Here is a 17751-nt window from a genome sequence, read left to right as displayed (position 1 = left end):
GAGAATTCATTTATTTTGATCTTCCTCCTTTGATGTTATTTTGATCCTCCTGTTGTATATTATTTGGAATTCAGCATCTAATAAAGCAGTGATGAATATCTCCTTAACGCTACCCCCCCCCCCGCCTCCTCCCTACCTCACTTCATGAGTGTATAGCTAGAGCTAGGCCGGTATTTTATTTTTCCCATTAACATCAACCTTTTTTTTTTTTTAGCAATTATGCAGATTGGTATTCCCGTCAGCGAAGCGATGCATCTTGCATTGTAGTGTTTAGTAAATGTGGTGCTCAACTTCATGCCCCACTGAGTAAACAGTGCTCAGTTATGCAACACCCTGCCTGTGACGCACCAATCTGACAGATTATCATCGGGTCATGCAAAAGATTGAGGAAACTTAGCTTGATGGTGCCATGTCTGGAACATGTTCTTATTTTCGTTTTTCTTTTGGCTTCTCCCATTTTTACTTGGGGTCACCACAATGCTGGTTGATCACCCTTCTTCATCTCTCCTCTCAGCGCCCATTCTTCTTCTAATCCCACAACTTCTAAATCTCTAAATCTCCCGCCACCTCGTCCTTCTATCAAGTCTTGGACCTTCCTTTTCTCCTTCTTTCTGGTAGTCCCATCTCCATCACTCGCCTCACCATGTTCTCTCTCTCTCTCTCTCTCTCTCTCTCTCTCTCTCTCTCTCTCTCTCTCTCTCTCTCTCTGCCTCTCTCTCTCCCTCTCTCTCTCCCTCTCTCTCTCTCTCTCTCGCTCCCTCTCTCGCTCTCTCTCTCGCTCTCTCTCTCTCTCTCAATCTCTCTCTCAATCTCTCTCTCAATCTCTCTCTCAATCTCTCTCTCAATCTCTCTCTCAATCTCTCTCTCTCTCTCCCAACATAATCTCTTCTTGGCTACTTTCTTTGATGCTTCCACAATCTTCACTTGCAGCCTGATGTACTGGTTCCAAAACTTGTCCTTTCTTGTCACTTCACACATCCATATCAGCATCCACATCTCATTTGGATCCAGTTTCTGTTGTATCCAGCATCGATGTCTGGAGCTACGTAACTGTCTTGCAACAACTCTCGGTTCAAAACACTAATTTTTCTGTTGGATATTTGAAGTTTTTGAAATTTCACAGGACGATTTTAAACCCTGTTTTAGCAATGTACACGCACATACACTCACTTTCCAACTTTGCTCACCCATACCACTTTTTTGTGATATGTAGCTGGCACGTGAGCTGCAAGCACGGGGCCATCCCACTGGCCGAGAGGCAACCCGGCGTGCACTCCAGTTGCAGCGAGACTGGCAGCAGCTGCTCACAGCAGTGGGAGCACGTGCACTCGCACTCGCGGAAGCTCGAGACCTCCTCCTGTTTTGGCAGCGCGTTGCACACGTTGAGGCCTGGATTCGGGACAAGGTGTCTTATGTCCCTTCCTTTTTTTTCGACGATGAATGGCATCATTTATTTTATTTTATTTTTATGCCGCAGACATTGATTCATTATTTTTGTTAATCTTTCCTGAACATGAACATGCTGGAGAAATCTACTGCTATTGGAGTCAAATACCATGTGCTAAAAGTGTGCAGGAGAAGTTGCTGATAATGTGAGTGAGTGAGAAAGCGTGTGCGTGCATGCAATGTGCAGGAGGTGATGGTGAGCATTGCTGATGTTGGACAAGACTATGAGCACTGCTTGCAGTTGCAAAAGAGGCTTAGTAACCAAGGGGTGAGCAATAACAACCCCCATTTATACCTCATGAGTCGTTGTAAAATGTTGTGGTTTCTGCATCGATTGTATTAATTTGTACACCCTTTATTATTGTATTTGATACTTAAAAAGAAGGAAAATAAATATCGTTTTTATCACACCGAGTACAATAATCTGCAGATGTTTAAGTTCTTCCATCCATAATCCATGTAATTACATAATCTGCTGTATGTTCTGCCCACTTGGAAAATTTGTGATTGATTGAGGATATAAGAACAGCTTTTGCTTTTTCCCATTCAGGAAGGAGCCGTGGATAACAGTCATGTTGAGGAGATCAACAACCTGGCAAAGAAACTGGAGCATGAGATGACGGACGACATAACGCCTGTCGTGCGCAAGAAGCAGCAACTCAACAAACGGTATTCCTCGGGGCGCCAGAACAGTAGAAAGGCAAGGGGGGGGGCAGAATTTATTTGAGGACAAAAATACATAAATTACTAATAATAATAATAATAATAATAATGATTATAATAACACATATGCTTCCCTTTTTTGATTTAGGGTGGAAAATATATTTCTGGAGATAAACAGCAAGTTGCAAATTGAAGAAGAAATTGAGGCCTCAAATCAAACTAAAACATGCCATATGCATTAAACATAGATCATGATGCTCACAATCAAAACGGAAGTGCTCCACACGTGCACACCAACAGATCCCATACAGTGATCATGGCCCCATGTGGTGAGATTATTTTAATTATTCGTGATAATGAGAATTATTAATCACAAGGAAGAGTACCCATCCCCAGTGACAGTAAAAGCAAGCAAAAGTATCCGTCCCCAGTGATGGGGAAAAGTTTAAATTAATCAATCAATTTAAATTATTTCATTGACTTTAAAAAGGTTAATTGTGTTTGCACTCTTGGTTTCGCTCAGAGCCAAAACTCGACTACTTATACATCCACCATAAAATGGTGGTACAACATTGGGCAGCAGAGGTTCAATTTGTCTCAAAAGAGAACAAAATATCCTGCTTGGGGAATAAAATTTGGCATCGACATTATTCATGTCTGTGCTCCCATCATTTCAAAAGTGAATGTTGAGCTTTTCAAATGCATCGTGGAAGTGGCTGCCGTAAACAGGAGGCAGCGAATGCACGGACAGACACCACAGTTTTCAAGATGTAATGTTGTGGATTTTTAAAACCCACCTTGTTGTGATCGTTGAAGGATTCTAACTGGCCGATTGTGGAATCCTATTTGACTTCAGACAGAGTTTAACGTTTGTCCGATTTGGTTATAAAATCCTGCATAAAACCCATTAACACTGAAAACCGATGTCCACACAAGTCCTTCCTTGTGAAACAATTTATTTTCCAATTATACACCATACACTTTTCACCCTCGTACAATGAACTAAAGAATCCCCATTGATTGCAATATTTTTTGGTTCTATTTCATCTATTCTTACTTTAGTTAACAGTCAGACCAACCCGATTCAATTCACTTCCACATTCCATCAGAGAGTTTTATTCTAACTTGGTACTTGGTCAGTTCCAAGGAGCACAAGCCACTGAGATTCTAATACTTTCTCAGGTACCTGCACTGAAACAATTTTACATTTCAAAGCATTTTATACTTTCATGAGAGAGTGGTGGGGGCTATTCAATCCAGACTGTAGACGTGTCCTTTAGACGAAAAGCCACTTCGTACATTTCTAAGCAAAGTTTCGTTTGTTATCAGCTCGGTCACTCTGCTCCAGAACAACACATTTCTTAACATTTAGGGCAAAAGTCTTTTGGCCAGAAATGACAGCCAATTCAACTTGTAGCATAACAGTTACATTTCTAAAACTCCATTTGTTACAATTTAGAATACATTAATATAAATTTTTCCCCCACACTCCCCCGTTTTTTTTTTTTAAGGAAAATTTGAATAATTTTTCTTGCACATGATTACCATGTCCCGTTCCTGAAGGAGAAAAGATTTCCATTATTCAAGTTCAATCAACAATGGCAGTGAGTGCTCATATCAGAAAATGAGTGAGTTTCCATTTAATTTATGGCCTGTTCTTCAGCATGTGTCACACATTGAAAACATGCTACCCGAAGTCAGAAGATAAACAGGTCAGGGTGTGGAAAGAGCAGCACCCAACGGGAAACACAATAGAAGCACTCCTTGAGCTGAGAAGAAGGTAGATGTGGGCAAGTACAAGCTTGGGCCGGACACTGGGTTGAAGGAGACGAAAAGGAACACATGCTGTAAACGACTCGCAGTGTGGAACTCTAGGCCTGTCGTACATTGAAGCAACCACAGCAAGTTCATGATGGATTTGCAGAGTGGCAATCGAGAGTGTGGCTGAGAACATTCCTCCAAGCAGGCACCACACAACGCCGACGTTAAGACTTTGCTCAACCTTCTCCTCAGTGGGTTTTTTCTTTCTTTTCCCACATTGCTCCATCTTATCTCCTCAGGAAGGGGCATGATCACGTGTTGAGTGCTCAATCACCCAAATCTGGGTTCTCTCATCGTCCAAGCTTCATTTAGACAAAATCGTACATTTCATCGTTTAACTGCATTCAACACTCCGAAACAAACAAAGCATCAATTAAACACCAATCAATAAACGTCATGGGAACATGCATTTCAATAAGACTAACAAAGGTTCTTATAGAAGCATTTAAATTGCATTATATGTCATATCAGCATTTTAATCCCTTTCCTTGTTATTTCCCAAAACAACATGCTAAAATATACAGAAATCCCAGTTGTACGTCTACTCAAAACATCCATCTCATTTGCTATTTCCATGTAAAAGCAAACAGTCTTTATCAGGGTTACAATTTGCGATCAATAATTCTTTTCACAAAAATATTCCATCATTTATCCCAAAAATATGAAAGTAATCTATTTCTTCAAGAACCGAATCCAAATCGATTTTGCACAGTTCCCATTTTAACATTCACATCTGCTAAACAATTTACAGTTTCATTCACAAATAGTTCCAGAACAACTGCCATTTTTTTTTCAGTAACTTTTCCTTATCCTCAATTAACAGATTGACAAGGGTTTTTTTTTAATGAGCTTAGTCTGAAAGTAACTAACACAGTTACTGAGCTGCAGTGTCCTTGGCTGCAGAGCATAAAATATCTCAAAAATAATGTTTAACCAATTTCTCTAAAACAACACTTTTTGGTCAAAACAATAAAATATTTCCTTTTAAAATCCATAAATGAAAAATTAAATCTTCAGCATCTATCCAATTAAATCATGAATTTACCTTGACTGAATTGATCAAAGGGTTACACTGGGTTGGTTGCCATTGCCTTCCCAGCACAAGTTCAGGCAACCTCAACATTCGCAGACGAATAAAACAATATGCCTATTTCAACGTCCATCCGAGGGAATCATCAATTATATCTGTGAATTGCCCCACGTGCTAAACATCATCAAATCATTAAAATCATTCCAAATCACGTTTCTACATTTAAATCACATCTTTTAAGTACCATGGTTACAACTCAGATCAAATCTTCGAAACATTGCTGACACGTCCTCAGAGCTTGCCCAGCACTTAAACCTGCCGGGTTGTGTAATTACAAATCATCACAATGCCAGCGAGAGCTCAACTCCCAAGACTTCACATTCCGAATACAGTATATCCACATTCACAATAATTGTTATTTCACAATTTATTCAAAATCCCTAAAACTAGCACTTTTACACTTACTCTAAAACTAGCACTTTTCCCCAAATGGAGTTTACTTCAAACAGATTCAATAGAGAGGGTGCACTACAAACACCAAGGAACAAGGAACAGGAAGTTCTCTCCACATCCGGTGGGAAGAAAAGAAAAAACTCTGACAGGCAAATCCCACAGTTCAGCATTACTCTGTCATGACTTCAACACACGCACTAACGAGCATTGCATCTTATTTTAAAGTCATTGCCAACGGCATGCACACTTCAACAAATAGCCGCCATCCTCTTGAATCTGCATATGAATCGAATTTCACACTTAAAGCTAAGACAAACACAGACTTAGTGTAAAGACATGCCACCCCCCCACAGATCGAGTGGAGGGGGGTCTCACACAGTGTAGCTTGCGACCTTCGCATGAAACCACAACGCCAAGAATGCATAACATGCCATTTCAAACAGACCCACAGCTCAACTCAGCACGAGTTCGTCCTCAGACTGTCTTGCTGAGGTGGTTTTAATTATTTAATTTATTTTATGAATGTCCATCTCTTCACGTTTTATTTGTTGCAATAATATTATTTCTAACAAGACATTCATGTATCACATCGTCCAGAAATATTAATTCTCCAGCGAGCTCACAATCGCATCCAATTCCAATTGAATTGAATTCACACACACAACTGCGACCCTCGCGCGTTATCAGCACCAAACCATGGACATCCAGGCTGTTTTATTTCGATTCTCTGCCTGATATTTCTTCCTTAATTGTTAAAAATATCGTCAAAATCCCAACAGAACACGTTTCATTGCAGTGAATATTGGACTCGCACAAGTTTCATTTTTTACTCTCAGCAACACATGCAAATCACCAGCTACGCACCCAGCCGGTCAATCATCTCCTGCATCCTACAAAATTTACAGTCGACTTTCCCACATTCGGGGAAATCGCAGGGGTCACCCTTCCTGCCTGAAGTGCAATGGCTAGGCCTTGCCCTGAGAATACCGCCTTACCTCACCGATGGGGTATCTCTCCAATCAGGTATCAATGCAAACATATATCTCACGCGTCCTATGCGCAGTCTGTGGCATATCACTTCGTCATGCTCATTTCATCTGACTCCTCTTCTTCTCCATCACTTTTCTAAAACAACTACAGTACTTATCGTTTACTTTAAAACGGACTCTCTCTGCCGGATCCTCTTCTTTCTCTCAATAAAATTATCTGACAATGAACTTTTCTTTGTTCGAAATGCATTACCTGCTGAGAGCGCACTCCTTTACCTTCGCTCAAGCACTTGTCGTTCCTCCAGGCACTGCCTCCGGCAGATTAAGCACCTCCGGTCACGAGCACCGCAGCAATGTTGGTTCGAATCCGAGTCATGGCACCAACTGTTGTGTATTTATAAAACCCACCTTGTTGTGATCGTTGAAGGATTCTAACTGGCTGATTGTGGAATCCTATTTGACTTCAGACAGAGTTTAACGTTTGTCTGATTTGGTTATAAAATCCTGCATAAAACCCATTAACACTGAAAACCGATGTCCACACAAGTCCTTCCTTGTGAAACAATTTATTTTCTAATTATACACCATACACTTTTCACCCTCGTACAATGAACTAAAGAATCCTCATTGATTGCAATATTTTTTGGTTCTATTTCATCTATTCTTACTTTAGTTAACAGTTAGACCAACCCGATTCAATTCACTTCCACATTACATCAGAGAGTTTTATTCTAACTTGGTACTTGGTCAGTTCCAAGGATCACAAGCCACTGAGATTCTAATACTTTCTCAGGTACTTGCACTGAAACAATTTTACATTTCAAAGCATTTTATACTTTCATGAGAGAGTGGTGGGGGCTATTCAACCCAGACTGCAGACGTGTCCTTTAGACGAAAAGCCACTTCGTACATTTCTTAGCAAAGGTTCGTTTGTTATCAGCTCGGTCACTCTGCTCCAGAACAACACATTTCTTAACATTTCAGGCAAAGTCTTTTGGCCAGAAATGACAGCCAATTCAACTTGTAGCATAACAGTTACATTTCTAAAACTCCATTTGTTGCAATTTAGAATACATTAATTTTCAACATGTAATATATGACTTCCCTTCTCAGGAACTTCAACGCAGAAAGAGGCAAATCAGGCAACTAAGCCTACACAATGGTTGCCAACTGATGACATTTTATAAAAATCTGCAGTAAAGTCTTGTGAAAGAGCTAGAACACTGAACGGATCAGGATGCAAGAGAGCAAAAGGAACAGTCGATAGGGGGGACACCAGCAGCGGAGTTGAAGGACAAAATAGGAGGCTTGTACAAAGAATGGGGTGGGGAGGAATGGGGTGGACAGGTTGAATACAGAAGGAACTCCCCCTCCCTCCACTCTTTCCTCCCTCCTCCCCTCTCTCTCCCTCTCTCTCCCTCCCTCTCTCCCTCCCTCTCTCCCACTTCCCTCTCTCCCTCTCCCTCCCCTTTCTCTCTCCCCCTTCTCGCTCTATATCTTCTTTGTCTTCTTTTAAGTTTTTATGGCATTTTCAGAGCCACAAGGCTCTATATACGCCATGCGCCAGGACATAGTGGTGAATGAAGGAGCCTTCGAGTAATTTATAATACTATATGGATTTCCCGCTCTTTTTTTTAATCTCAGAGCCGCCTTGCAGAGTCAGGAATGCTTCTGGTTCATATGGCAGAAAATACTCAGCATATCCGACACGCCAACCCCCCCCCCCTCCCCCCTTCCTTAATACTTTTGAATAGATGCAATCTGGGTCCATCATATATAGGGCATTTTAAAAACAGATGGCACAAATCTTCGGGTTTCTTTGCAGGTCCCAGTCAAGTGACATCCTATCCTATGGAGGTAAGAATTAGGATGACTGCCCAAGTCTTAGCCTGAAGAGAGCTACCTGGTCTCTGCGGGAAAGCCAGGGGAGACTAACTGGGGAAACCACCACCAGGTTCACCCTGTAACAAAACCTTCTGTTAATACTGGTGTCCCACTGGGATTACCATTTTGTTTTCTAATCTGGACCATGGCCATACTCACAATTTCTGACTGTCCCAGAGGGATTTGGGTAACACACTCAAGTTTAAGGGCACACTTAGCTGGCAGGTCGCAGGCCTCATTTCCCCCAATGCCAAACGTGAGCAGCAATCCAACACAGGTTGACCATCGATCCCCCCCAATTGGCAGTGTTGATCAAATGCAATACCTCAATACCAAGTTACATGTATATCCATCCTGGAGGGATTACAATGCTTTTAGTGCAGAAAGAGAATCAGAAAAGAGAACAACACTGAGTAGATTAAAATCAATTGTCAATTCCAGGGCTAATACAATGGCAAAGAGTTCAACCGAGAACACTGAGAGATGGTCGGAAAGCCTCATGGCCTTTATCACCTCAACATCAGGGTTGCATAATGCAGCAGCTGTTCTCTTGAGGGAAGGGACTTTGGAGCCATTCGAGATTGACTCCAAACTGAGTGAATATACTCAATCGCCTGGTTGCAAGACAAAACAGGTTGTCCTTATCAGTTTTCCCCCATAAATCCATGTAGATTTGAGGCATGACAATAGTCCAGGGGGCAAATTGGGAGTTTTTAAACAGAATTTTCAAGTACGGAATCCAGACCCATTTGTTTTGCTGCCCTCGTTCAGGCTAGACCGAAGCGAGGGGAGTTAGTGTTTTTGCCCAACGTATGGTATTCCCAACAATCTGTGAAAGCGGCTTTAACTGGGTGGTTGGCCCCAGAAGATATAGTTTTTGCCCAGAATTTCAGCCAAGACACTTCCCAACGGAGGGAGAAGGATATCTCACCAGCCTCCACTAGAAAGTCGGAGACTGGCGTACTTCCAAAAGCACCCAAACAGACATGCAAATCTTTGGCTTGAATGGCTTCATGTTTTCTATGGTTGGTTTTTGACATATCAGAAAACACCTGACTTCCAGAGTCGAGATGGGGTGGATAAGAGCTTGGTACAGAAGAAGAAGGCTTTCCTGATATGCTCCCCAGGATGTACCAGACAAACTTCAAAATTTAATTTTGGGCGTTGGCACATTTGACGACCAGATTCTTTATATGGGAGCTCCAAGTTAACCCCTCATCGAAAACAACACCGAGAAAGAACACATCAGAGGATGATTTGAGGGAGGTGTCACTGATGCATATTGATGTTTCCTTAACCATTGCTTTGTGAGAAAAAAGTGACATTTGGATTTGGTTCCAGAGCACTTAAACCCCCATCTTTGGGCCCACTGCTCCATAAAGCTGATATGTACCTAAGGTTTTCTTGTTGAAAAAGAAAGTTTTTACTCTAGTCCCACAGAGCTATGTCATCTGCAAACAGTTTCTTACCTTGGAGCCTAACGAGGAAGGCTACGTCATTAATCATAATATAAAAGAGCATAGGGTTTAGACAACTACCCTGAGGGGGTGCCTTCTTTCATTTGAAAAATTGGAGAAAGAACCTGGCTCACTCTTACCTGAAATTACCTTTTGGACAGAAATTCACGGATCCATCAGAACATTTTGCCCCGAGTACCGAAATGGTGTAACTTGTGAAGGAGGCCTTCTTTCCAGACTGTGTCGCAAGCTTTATGAACGTCAAGGAAAACACCAAGGAGCGACTCCTGATTATTTTGGGATTTCCTGACCTCATACGCCAGAAAGACAATATAGTCAATGGCTGAACGACCCTTTCAAAATCCGCTCTGGGATTCATACAGCAAGTTATTACTTTCGAGGAAGAAAACCAGATGATTGTAGACCATTCTCTCCATTAATTTGCTTCCAACTTGTGGTGGAAAAGAACTCAATTTTTATAGGTTGTATCAGCATACCAAAGGAGAATCTTTAATTTCGTATATACGGAGGAAGAACATTGAATGATTCACAGAAACATTCGAATGGAATTCACTGAAACAGAAGCCTGGAGCAATTCTTCTTGTATACAATTTGACATTCCAAAGATTGGGAGGGTGAGACATTTGGCAACTCAACTACAGGATTAGCTGATAAGCATGAAGCAAAATAACTCAAAACTGCAATACGTGTCCACTTTGGGTGGAGGGAGAGAACGACACAATCGTGGCAAAAGTTTGCAGTGTTATCACCCAGGTTATCCTGTTTCATAGTAAGATATTCCTTTTATCAATATGTAGGTCAAAAGACTCTTGGGTAAAGGGAAATACGACTGACAGCCAATTCGACTAAAGCACAAAAATTAAATTTATAAAGTACCAGCAACAATTATCATTGAGAATACATGAATATAATTCTTTTTCTTCCACATCCGACCCCCCCTTTTTTCCATATCAGGAAAAATTGGAATAATTATATTACACATGATCACCATACCCCGTTCCTCGAGGAGAAAAGATATCCCTTACACAAGGTCAATCAATAATGGCAGCGAGCGCTCAAAGGAGAAGAATGCTGGATGACGACCATTTCAATAGTGTTAGTGAGTGTGTTTCCATAGCCAGGTTAGTGAGTGTGTTTCCATTCAAATCATGGTCTTTTCATCAGCAGGTGTCACAAATCGAAAAGACATGCTACCCGAGGCCAGAAGATAAGCAGGTCAGGGTGTAGACAGAGCAGCACCCAACAGGAAACACAGTTGAGGAACTCCTTGAGCTGCAGAGAAGGTAGAGCTTGGGCCCAACACTGGGTTGCAGATGACACTGGGTTGAAGGAGACGAAAAGGACTCAAGATGTGACCCAGAGATCCAGCCCTCGCAGAGTTTGGGGCCTCGTAGCAGCAGTTCGTGCAATCAGGTTTGATTCACCAAGCAAGCTTGGTGAATCGAGGTTTTTGGATGGGGGAAGATAGGTGGTGGTGAACAGCTGTTTTGAAGCCCTGGAGGGAAGAAGGGAATTGAAGAGAGTGTGGGAGTTTATTTAAAGTTTAAAAAGAGGAATGAAAGCGTGAAGGTGAGCAGTGATTCGTGATTTTGGTAGTTTTACCAGACAGGGGTTGTTGGCGGACCTTGAGCGCCCTGCGGAAATATGGTGGGGACATATCGCAGACAAAGCAGGGGGGGAGACCAGAGAGGAGACGGAAGAAGACAGAAAGACCACCGACCTGCCTGCGGTGAGAGAGTGAGAAACCCAAAGACTCAGCCTCGTCGTGGGAGATACCAATGATCCGAAATGCCTTGCTTTCTACAGCATGAAGCCGAGAAAGGTGAGAGGCAGGAGCACCAGCCCAGAGGGGAAAGCAGTACTCCATCAGGCTGTGGACAAAAGCTTTGTATGTAGTCAGGAGCTCAGGTAGGCTGAAGAAGGACTTTTCACGATGGAGGATTCCCAGTCGACAACTGGCTTTGGAGGCCAGGTTGGAAATGTGGCTTTCCCAGGAAAGATCATGGCAGATGGTAAGACCCAGAAGCTCGAATGAAAGGACTTCTTCCAAAGGATTATTGAGAAAGTAGATTGGGGGGTTTTCTAAACGGTCCTTTCGGAGAGACATCGTGAGAGTGTGAGATTTGTCAGGATTGAAAGACATGTTCCACGTATTGCACCAGTTTGTGATTTTATCCAGATCTGCAGCGAGTGAAGAAGCTGCGGCTTGTCAGTCTGAGGGATGACAGATGGTACGACAGAGGGTGGAGTCATCAGCAAAGAGATAAGGAGGATTTTCCAGAGAGTCGGAGAGATCATTGATGAAAACCAGAAAAAGAACATTGCCCAGAACTCTACCTTGAGGAACTCCAGCCTGGACAGGAAGCGGGGATGAAAGAACTCCATTTAGGGCCACATGTTGACTGTGACAGGAGAGGAAGTCTGCAAATCATGAGTGGAGGTGGCCTTGGATACCATAGGAAGAGAGTTTGGTGAGCAGGGCAGGATGCCAGACCATGTCAAAAGCACGCTATATGTCTAGGGATATGGCTCTGATTTCATGTCTGGCATTGAGTACCTCCATCCATTATTGGGAGAGCAAAAGCAGCATATCCAGGGTAGAGTGACCTGGTCTGAAGCCAAATTGATGATCGGAAATCAAGCCATTGGAGAAGAGGAAGGATTTAATGTCTGAAGTGATGATGGACTCCATAACCTTGCTGATGATTGGCAGAAGGCTGATTGGTCTGGAGTTGCAGGGATCTGTTTTTGCACCTTTTTATGCAGGGGAGTAATGTTTGCAGATTTCCAAGCAGATGACAGATGACCTTGAGCAAATGAGAGGGTGAATTGAACAGAGAGAGGGTGAGCAAGAGCAGAGGAGCAGGTTTTTAGGACACGTGGGCTGATGTCATATGGACCGGTTGCAGAATCTGAGTCGAGGTTTGACAGCAAACTCTCCACTTTGTCAGAAGAAAAGTACACAGAGTCCAGGGACAGTTGTGTGGGACACTCTTTTCAAAATGGATTGAAGAGAAGTGTCTCAGTTGAATGTTGAGCATTGCCTTTTTACGGAGCTTTTCCAAAGAAAGGCGGGAAGCGGTCTGCTGGAAACGGAGACAGCCAAGCACACAAACGCATGGACAGACACCACACTCTGCGTTATGTAATCGATATAAATTCGTGATTGTGTACTGCAAAGCACTATTGCTGTCCTACATAACTAACTCGATGGCAGCTGTGGGCTTGTCACGTATGGTCATTCCCTACCAGACTCCATGCAGTGTATTATCGCAGTGAAAATTGACTAAATCCAGGACAAATTTGAATTGACGAATCCTTTTGAGAAAATCTTTGAGGTCTGCCTCCGAAAATCTGCGAAAAACTTACGATGACAAATGTATTGGCAGTCAAAGGATATGATGCATTTTAGAGACCTCTTACACTCTATTAGTTCAGCAATGTCGAGAGACCTTTTCGGGCATTCATGTGATAAGGCACTTTCTGACCCCCCCCCTCCACCTCCCCGCTCCTCCTCACAAAAGGCAGGATTGGTGGAAATTGCCCCCCCCTCCCCACCTCTCTCTTGCATATCTGGGTATTCTTGCACACAGCAACCCTGTACACTGTATTCTATTCGAGCATACTTCTTCACACTCGCAATATTTCAGTAACAGCTTTCAATCATTTAACTTAGGTCCTCCTGATATTGCAATACAGTAGATGTCTCTCTCACAACACATCCAAGTTATGGTCGCTCTGTCGTGGTTTTGCAGATTGCAGATACCTCTTCAGAAATATCGCAATTGATTGTTTTGTTTGTCACGATGATAAATTCACGAATGCTTATCCTACTACTCAAATATGGCAATTCTCTGTATGTCTAATAATTATAGAATTGAAAACTGCTGGGCAAATCTCCACCAAATTTTCCATACATGCTTGTGGTCCAGTCCCCAGGGTCAGGTCGTGAGCACAAAACAAACTCCCCACTCAACCCGCAGCTCCCCTGACAGCAGCAACAACAATAATTACATGTTACTAAAGATCCTTTTTTCACGTATTTTCACTTTATGGATGTATGTATGTGTATGTATGTATGTATATGTATGTATGTATGTATGTCTGAACCTTATAGAATCAAAAACAGCTTCACCAATCTCCCTCAAATTGTGTTTGCATGCTCAGGGTACCCAGAGTCAGGTCATGAGCACAAAATACTATCCCCATCCTTCCCTATGAGGGTGGGTGGGGTAGATAACTTGCAATTTTCACCTGTACATGTGGAGTAGTGCAGGTGGTTGAACCACTGATCCCTGCTTAAAGGCCCTGTCACACCTTGACGATTAGCCAGCATATGCCTGACGTATGCAAAATTTGGCTAAAACGCTGGCACACGTCGAATACGTTATGGGTAAGTTTGTATGCGTTAAGAGCATGCTGGCATACGTCGTAGTATGCTGGCTTTTTTTCGTAGTATGCTGGCATACGTCTTTGTATGCTGGCATACATCGTAGTATGCCGAGGTGTTAGACAAATTTTCCATGCTTGGAATTTTTCGACGTATGCCAGCGTATGACTCACACGTTCTGCCTAACGCTGGCCATAAGTTGTCGGCACGTTACGCGATCATTGACACACGTTACTTGTAAGTTACTTATAAGTCGAAACACGTCGAGGTAATGTTTAGCGTACCCAAAACTTATTTCTAACCTATGAGTAACGTGTTGTAGGCACGTTACGTGATCGTTGACACACGTCCACACACGTTACTTGTAAGTTACTCATAAGTCGAAACACGTCAAGGTAATGGTTAGCGTCAGTGTTCAAGATTCCCTGGTTGTTTTTTTTTTTTCTTCGGTATGATGTTGATGTTGACACTTCGATTTCTAGTGCGGTTATAATATAATAATAATTAATAGGCTGCCGCTCAACGATTTAAATCATAACCGCACTAGAAATTGAAGTGTCAACATCACCGTCATGCCGAAAAAAACCCCCCCAAAAAAACCAGGGAGTCTGGAACACTGACACTAACCATTACTTTGACGTGTTTCGACTTATGAGTAACGTACAAGTAACGTGTGTCGACGTGTGTAAACGATCGCGTAACGTGCCTACAACTTATGGCCAGCGTATGCGGAACGTGTGTCGTACGCCGAGTACGTTTAGAAATTTTCAACATGCTGAAAATTTCTCGACGTACTCGGCGTACTACAACGTATGCCAATGTACTACGACGTATGCCAGCATTCTACGACGTATCCCAGCATTCTCTTAACGTATACAAAACTTACCCATAGCGTATTCGACGTGTGCCAGCTTGGTTCGGCAAATTTCTCATACGTCAGCATACGCTGGCTAAAACGTCAAGGTGTGACAGCGGCTTCACACTTCGATGTCGAGTGCGGTTATGATTTGAATCGTCGAGCCGCAGCCTATTAATAGCCTACACCACATGATTGTCGGCGATACGCTGCCGCGCTATGCATAAGTTGGACTATCGTTGGGCATAGGTTGTGAACGCCGACAACACGCTCAGCATTCGTTGGTATAAGTTATCTATATGTGATTGAAACGTTCTGTGTACGTTACTAATACGTTATGCATACGTCCAACACGTTATTATACGCCAAAACCTAAAAAAAACATCAATAGTTCAGCGTACGCCAGCGTTTTACATACATTTTGAGACCTTGCCATACCCTGGCAAAAACGTCAAGGTGTGACAGGTCAAGAGAGGGAGCATTGACACCGTATTTCGCCCCTGGAGGGAGCAGGTTTTGTGAGTAATACAATAGCTTTGAGCATTCTTGGTTGTTTCAATACCATTATACAGCGTTGTCACTTCCTCTGTGCTGATGTGCATGTGTCATCCTTTGTATGTTTATGGCATGACTGCTCAGCTGGACCAAGTTTCAGGGTAACCTGGTGGAGTACTCCAATCGATTGCAGGCTGCTCTCGAGGTACATGCCTTGGCACAGGAAATGGCTGAACTGCAAGCTGATGCCAATCATCGGGTGAGACTTCTCCCAATTGTACAGCTGTCTGTATCTGTTTATCATGTTTCATCTTGCCTCTGTAGTATGTACTCAATCCCACCAAAGGTTAAAAGATACACAATTTTATTGGCACAACAAGGCATAACAAGCCTTGCTGTGTGGCCATTTAACATACTTTACAGCCTCCTCTGCCATAATCACAGCTTGGACCCTTACTTTATCATCAGCTACCAGTTTTTGATTGGTATGTGGTGGGATTCCAACCATTCCTCTTTTAGTACATCCTCGAATCTTTTCTGGATTTGGTACTGAGACAACTGGACAAAGCTGTGAAAATGAATTCCAGGAGAGACATGAGGAACTGGATGGAAGAGAAAGGCAGAGAGGCGCAAGAGACAGCCAATCATATGACACCAGGACACTGTACAGAATAGTGCAAGAACTGAGTGGTCTGAGCAGTAACACCTCAGTATCAATGAAGGACAAAAATGGCAGAATACTACTAACAAATGAAGAGCAGGATGAGAGGAGGAGGAAACACTTCAGTGAGGTCCTCAACCAATCAATCCCTCGCTCCAAATTCATATTTGACAAGGACGAGATACCTCCTCTGCTGGACATCAACATGGGTGAAATTAGCATGTCAGAGGTCACAAGAGCGGTCAATAATCTGAAGAACAATAAGGCCCCTGGACTCGATGAGATTCCCCTGGACTCGATGAGAACTGCTGAAGCATGTTAAGAATGTCAATGCAGCAAAACTCGGTGACCTCTTCAACGATATCTAGACACCTGAGGAGAAAGGGAGTCATCATCAAACTGCCAAAAAAGGGTCATCTCAGTGACTGCAACAATTTGAGAGGAATCACATTGTTGTCAGTACCGGGAAGGTTTTGGGCACAGCACTCCTTAACAGATTGGAGGCAGAAGTTGACAGAGCCCTTCAAGAGGAGCAGGCTGGCTTCAAGAGCAACAGATCTTGCAGTGAGCAGATCTTCACATTCAGAAACATCATCGAGCAGAGTCTGAAGTACCAGAAGCACCTTGTCATCAACTTTGTTGTCGATGTCAAGAAGACTTTTGACAGCATCCACCGGTAGCCTGTCTGGAACATCATTCACCACTTTGACATTCCCAAGCGGTACATTACCATCTTTGGTGCCCTCTACCACAAATCCAGCTGCTCTATCAAGATGAGCAAAGGCACCTTCACAGGAGTTTGCCGAGGCTGCATCCAGTCACCATTCTTGTTTCTCCTGATCATTGACTTCATCATGAAGAAGGCGATGGTTGCACCAGAGATCGGCATACCATGGCAACACCATCGTCTGATGAACTTGGACTTTGCAGATGACCTTGCACGACTGGCCGAAGAGATGCATCAGCTCCAGGAGATGCCCACTCGCCTGGAGGTATGTGGTGCAAGGTTGGGCTATGCATCAGCTCTGAGAAGACCAAGTCGATGTCCATCAACCAACATCAAGGGCCACCCATCACCATCAGGCAACAGACTGTTGAAGATGTCAACCATTTCACCTACTGAGGAAGCAACATCACCAAGGATGGTGATGCTGACTTTGACATCTGCTCAGGAATAGAAAAAGCAACTTCAGTCTTCCAGTGCCTATTTAACGTATCGACCTCCACCACCATCAACATATACACACAAAGCTTCATCTATACACGAGCATCATGGTACCAATGGCAATCTATGCCAGTGAGATATCGAAGAGGACAGTAAATGTGGCAAAGAGGTGGGACGTCTTTCATCAGTGATTTCCCCACAAGATCATGGGAATCACCTGGGGAGATCACATCACCAACGAGGAAGTGCTGGCACAGAATGAACAATGGTGTCAGAGTGATATTGTGATGTTGAGACGTCTGAGGTTAGCACGTCATGTCCTACGACTACCCGAGAGGTGACCTGGTAGAGTCGCTATTGAATGGATTCCACCTGGTCGGAAAAGAAAGAGAGGGAGGCTAAAAAAAAGCTTGGATGAAT

General features: G+C 43.0%; 1 protein-coding gene and 1 long non-coding RNA gene across 3 annotated transcripts in view; one reads left to right on the top strand and one right to left on the bottom strand.

The window, feature by feature from the left end:
- SPTBN5 (spectrin beta, non-erythrocytic 5) overlaps positions 1–17751 on the top strand; it is a 325418-nt gene that overhangs the window by 179476 nt on the left and 128191 nt on the right. For both annotated transcript variants that reach the window (XM_085863420.1, XM_085863413.1), the window contains 4 exons: positions 1214–1405; positions 1634–1714; positions 1997–2115; positions 15650–15764. In XM_085863420.1, the coding sequence (XP_085719546.1) occupies positions 1214–1405; positions 1634–1714; positions 1997–2115; positions 15650–15764 (507 nt within the window). The remainder of the gene's footprint in view (positions 1–1213; positions 1406–1633; positions 1715–1996; positions 2116–15649; positions 15765–17751) is intronic.
- On the bottom strand, positions 3049–5528 carry LOC147031451 (uncharacterized). The gene is made up of 2 exons (XR_015053106.1): positions 5426–5528; positions 3049–4280 (listed from the first exon to the last, which is right to left on the bottom strand). It is a non-coding gene; the product is annotated as an uncharacterized LOC147031451 (long non-coding RNA).

Source organism: Eptatretus burgeri, chromosome 2 (genome assembly GCF_056783735.1).
Source record: "Eptatretus burgeri isolate ZD-2024b chromosome 2, Ebu_testis_v1, whole genome shotgun sequence".
Lineage (NCBI taxonomy): Eukaryota > Metazoa > Chordata > Myxini > Myxiniformes > Myxinidae > Eptatretus > Eptatretus burgeri.
This window is presented reverse-complemented; position numbering and strand designations above follow the sequence as displayed.